Source organism: Triticum dicoccoides, chromosome 2A (assembly GCF_002162155.2).
Source record: "Triticum dicoccoides isolate Atlit2015 ecotype Zavitan chromosome 2A, WEW_v2.0, whole genome shotgun sequence".
NCBI classification, from domain to species: domain Eukaryota; kingdom Viridiplantae; phylum Streptophyta; class Magnoliopsida; order Poales; family Poaceae; genus Triticum; species Triticum dicoccoides.
The window spans coordinates 361266956-361270775 of NC_041382.1; the positions used below are offsets into that span (position 1 = coordinate 361266956).

At 41.5% G+C, this 3820-nt stretch overlaps 1 protein-coding gene across 3 annotated transcripts in view; it reads left to right on the top strand.

The window, feature by feature from the left end:
- LOC119354592 (DNA-binding protein EMBP-1-like) overlaps window positions 1-2381 on the top strand; it is a 7164-nt gene extending 4783 nt beyond the window's left edge. For 2 of the 3 annotated variants that reach the window (XM_037621301.1, XM_037621302.1), the window contains exons 8-9: window positions 1678-1803; window positions 1921-2381. In XM_037621301.1, the coding sequence (XP_037477198.1) occupies window positions 1678-1803; window positions 1921-2082 (288 nt within the window). In that variant the 3' untranslated portion in view covers window positions 2083-2381. The other variant, XM_037621303.1, reaches the window with a different exon arrangement.
- Window positions 2382-3820: the final 1439 nt, after the last annotated feature.

Below are 3820 nucleotides of genomic sequence, written 5' to 3' on the forward strand. Positions count from 1 at the left end.
ATACAGAACCACAAAGAGGATGGATATGCATCATGCATTCATCATTTTAGTTAACTGTCAAGTTAAATCTAACAGTGGATTAGGGAGTTAGATGAGGAACCTGCAAAAAAACTACCTTCTCAACTGGATGCTGCCATATTACTGGCAGGAGGGATTTAGTGCGCCATCTCGCTGTCGGAGGCCACAGGAAGGATTTGGCATGATCTCACCTCCTCACCAGATGCTGCCTTGTTGCAGTTGAATGGTCACAGTTCACCACGAGCCACCAGTTGATGGATCACATCATCTCGAGCGCGGAATCTTATTAGTGGATCAGAAGACTATGGTGACCCGTAGATCTTCAGATGTTGATTTGCAGAGCAGGGCCGGAATGCGGGGATTGCATTCTTCAAAAAGTATCGTATCTTCTTTCCCTAGGGAGAAAGCAGAAACCAGTCAAGTAATGATATGCACATGCAGACATGCTAGTGTTTGGCCTCTAGGTGGGCTTGACTTTTGTCACCTGAATCACCGGGCTATTCCTTATGCATTGCAAAGCCCAGTAGTTCAATAAATGTGGGTTGCTTAATATATAATTTGTATTCTGGTTATGCTAGTTTCTTGTACTTGGAAAATAAGCTGAATACTACATATCAAATCAGGCAATTTTCTTACAACTGCAGGCATACCAGTTTTTGACTGGGCTGCCTATCCTTCCCACACATTTTGAAATGTTTGTTGTACTGAAACTCAGTCAAATTTGCCGTCAAAATTGCCTTCCAGGAAAGACACCAGTTGTGACAGCTGCATAAGCCACACCTTCTGTTTTGTAAGCGGAATACTGAAGTGAGTAGATGCAGAACGAATATTGAACATTCATGTTATTTTGCACTTCTAGTAAAAGAAATGGCCCACAAATGTGCAATTACCCCCTTAAATTTTTTGGTTTGCTTAACCACCTGAGCTTCCAACACTTGGCACTTCATCCTTTGAGGTTGTTTTGGGAGTGGTTTCAACATCGTGGCCATCATGTAACTGAAATCGGTCGCAGGGGGAAGTTCTGGGTGGTAAGAGCATCTACAACTGGAATGGGATTATTTGGCCCCTTATAACTTGGACGCGTCCAGATGGTGTCTGCGCTTGTCCGTTTTGAACTCTCATTTGTCCGTGCACGCAGCCATGTCGCCCAAATGGGTGAAGAGTTGACACTCATAATATCTCAGAAGGGTAAAGCGGACTCAAAACTATTGGCGATAGTTGCATATTTGCTATATATTTCACCTCTAGAATTTGGTCCAGGCAGCTAAATTTTTGTTGATTTCTTACTTGCATGTTTCCATTGATGAGGTGTGCATGCAACCGCAGTAGAAGAAATTTAGAGATGACACCAGGAATTTTGTTGTAAAACATAATTCAAACTCTGAAAATCAGCTTCATAAAACTATAATCTATCCCTTTGAAATTTTGTTGATGGGGTAAGGTGCTGACCATCTCTTTTCTACTCTCCTCTGGAATGCCATCACACACAGCCATGAATAGTATGACTAAGCAGAGCTGTACATAGTGACTTGCTGGGACATAAAATTACTATTCCCTTTGAATCCTTTGCGGTGGCATCTTAGTACTTACATTTGCAATAAAGGTCCTAATTATAAGTAATCCTTTTGCATTGACATGATTCTTTCCACTGTTTATCAGCAAGAGTGCGAGGAATTATCCAGGAAGGTTGCTGAGCTGACAACTGAGAACAACGCCCTCAGAACTGAGCTTGACCAGCTTAAGAAGGCCTGTGAAGATATGGAAGCACAGAATGCACAACTAATGGTGAGCACATGGCACTCCGCCCATACTTTGCCATATGTACATATGAGGAATGCCAATTTCATTCTTGGTAGTACTTGCCCTGATGGTATTCTAACTCTGAATGGTGAAATGATTCAGTCTCAGGAACCTGCTGCGGTCACAACCACACTGGGCATGAGCATCGCAGCGCCCAAAGTGCAGCAGCACGATGATGAGGGTAAACTTCATAAGAAGGCTAATAATAACAGCAACGGGAAGTACGTAGGTGGCAGCCACAAACTGGAGGCTAACCCTAGGTGAGAGACCCCACGAGGGAGTGACAGAGATGAGATGTGGTGTTCCTTTATCTAACCACAACACCCATCATCGATTCAAGGTGCTTTTAGCAGATGATGTTTTAGTTCACTTCTCACAGCTCACCGGGGGCCCTGTAGAGTTGCCCCGTCGCAGCCATGTATTATTTATGGCTCGTTGCCGAGAAGAATGTGTAAACTGATTGGTGTACTAGAGCTTGCTAACTTTTCATGAGGATTCATATAACCTGCCAATTTGATGGCCTGATCGGTTGATCATATGCGTAACAAATAACCTTTACACTACGTCTGACACTTCCTCTAACAAGTTCTTTTTTTGAGGGGAAATGCCCTTGGGCACACTTTATTGTTTTCAAATAATAGTTACATCGAAGATGATGTGTGGAAGAAAAAAGCTAGGAGGATCACCGTCCTCAAAAACTACTCCCTCCGTTCCCAAATATTTGTTTTTCTAGACATTTCAAATGGTTACAACATACGAATATATGTAGACATATTTTAGAGTGTGTATTCACTCATTTTAGTTCGTATGTAGTCATTTGTTGAAATCGTTAGAAAGACAAATATTCGAGAATGAAGGGAGTACAACTTTAGAATCATAAACATGCTTAGCTAAATTATGTTTGACCCTATTGGTGTTACTAGGACGGTGCTGAAAGCTAACTGTACCTAGTCTTGTTGCTTGCTGGAAACAATCTACAAGTGGCCACCTAGTCTTGTTGCTTGCTGGAAACAATCTGCAAGTATGGCCACGGACAGTGCTGAAAGCTAACTGTACCTAGTCTTTGCTCGCTGGAAACAATCTGCAAGTATTGCCGTGGCCGAGCTCAAAACTTCATTCATACTAGTGCAAGCTTGAATTAATTCCAGTGAGACTCCATGATAACATTGCATCCTATATTTTCAAGCATTTTGCACAACTATTATTTCAGTTGTGCTAGCATCATACACATTATTCAGAAGCCATGAGCCACCTGCTACTGCCTTGCTTGCAATTTCGAATCACTGCTGTTGCTCCCGACCCATCATGAAAAAAAGATGCGTCCACGTTCATTTTGTACTCCCTTCGTTTTTAAATATAAGTCTTTTTAAAGATTTCAATAAATGACTATATATGAAGCAAAATAAATAAATCAACACTTTAAAATATGTCTATATACATCCATATGTAGTCTCTTATTGGAATCTGTACAAAGACTTACATTTAGGAAGGGAGGGAGTAGCTATCAGCCGAAGGTTTCTGCAATGATAGTCCACGTTCATCTTGTAGCTGTATGTGGCTGTATAATGCTCTGAGCAGCTGTAAAGTTTGATTTGATTGCGTCGATAGAGAATGTTGTCCTGCCAGGCGAAGCCACTGGGTGTTCTTTCATAAATTCTCTGCCACCGTATATACCAAGCGTTTATGACAATCGATTCTGCAACACCAAGGTTTGGAAGAATTAGTCTAGCACATATACCTGTGCGTTGCAATGGAAAAAACAATTGGGATGTCTACCAAAACACTCATCAATGCGACACTATAATATCCAAACGACACAAGCTGGCGGCAACCGGAAGGTGCATGCCGAGGTCTAGCAGAAATGCACATTAGTCCAGCATTAAAAATCCTGGTAAACGTGGATATTTTTGGTATGATTGTTGTTTGACAGTTTATTGAGACCATCCATGAATAAATCAAAGTTGAACAAAACCTAGACTGAAATCTACTTCATCGGTTCATC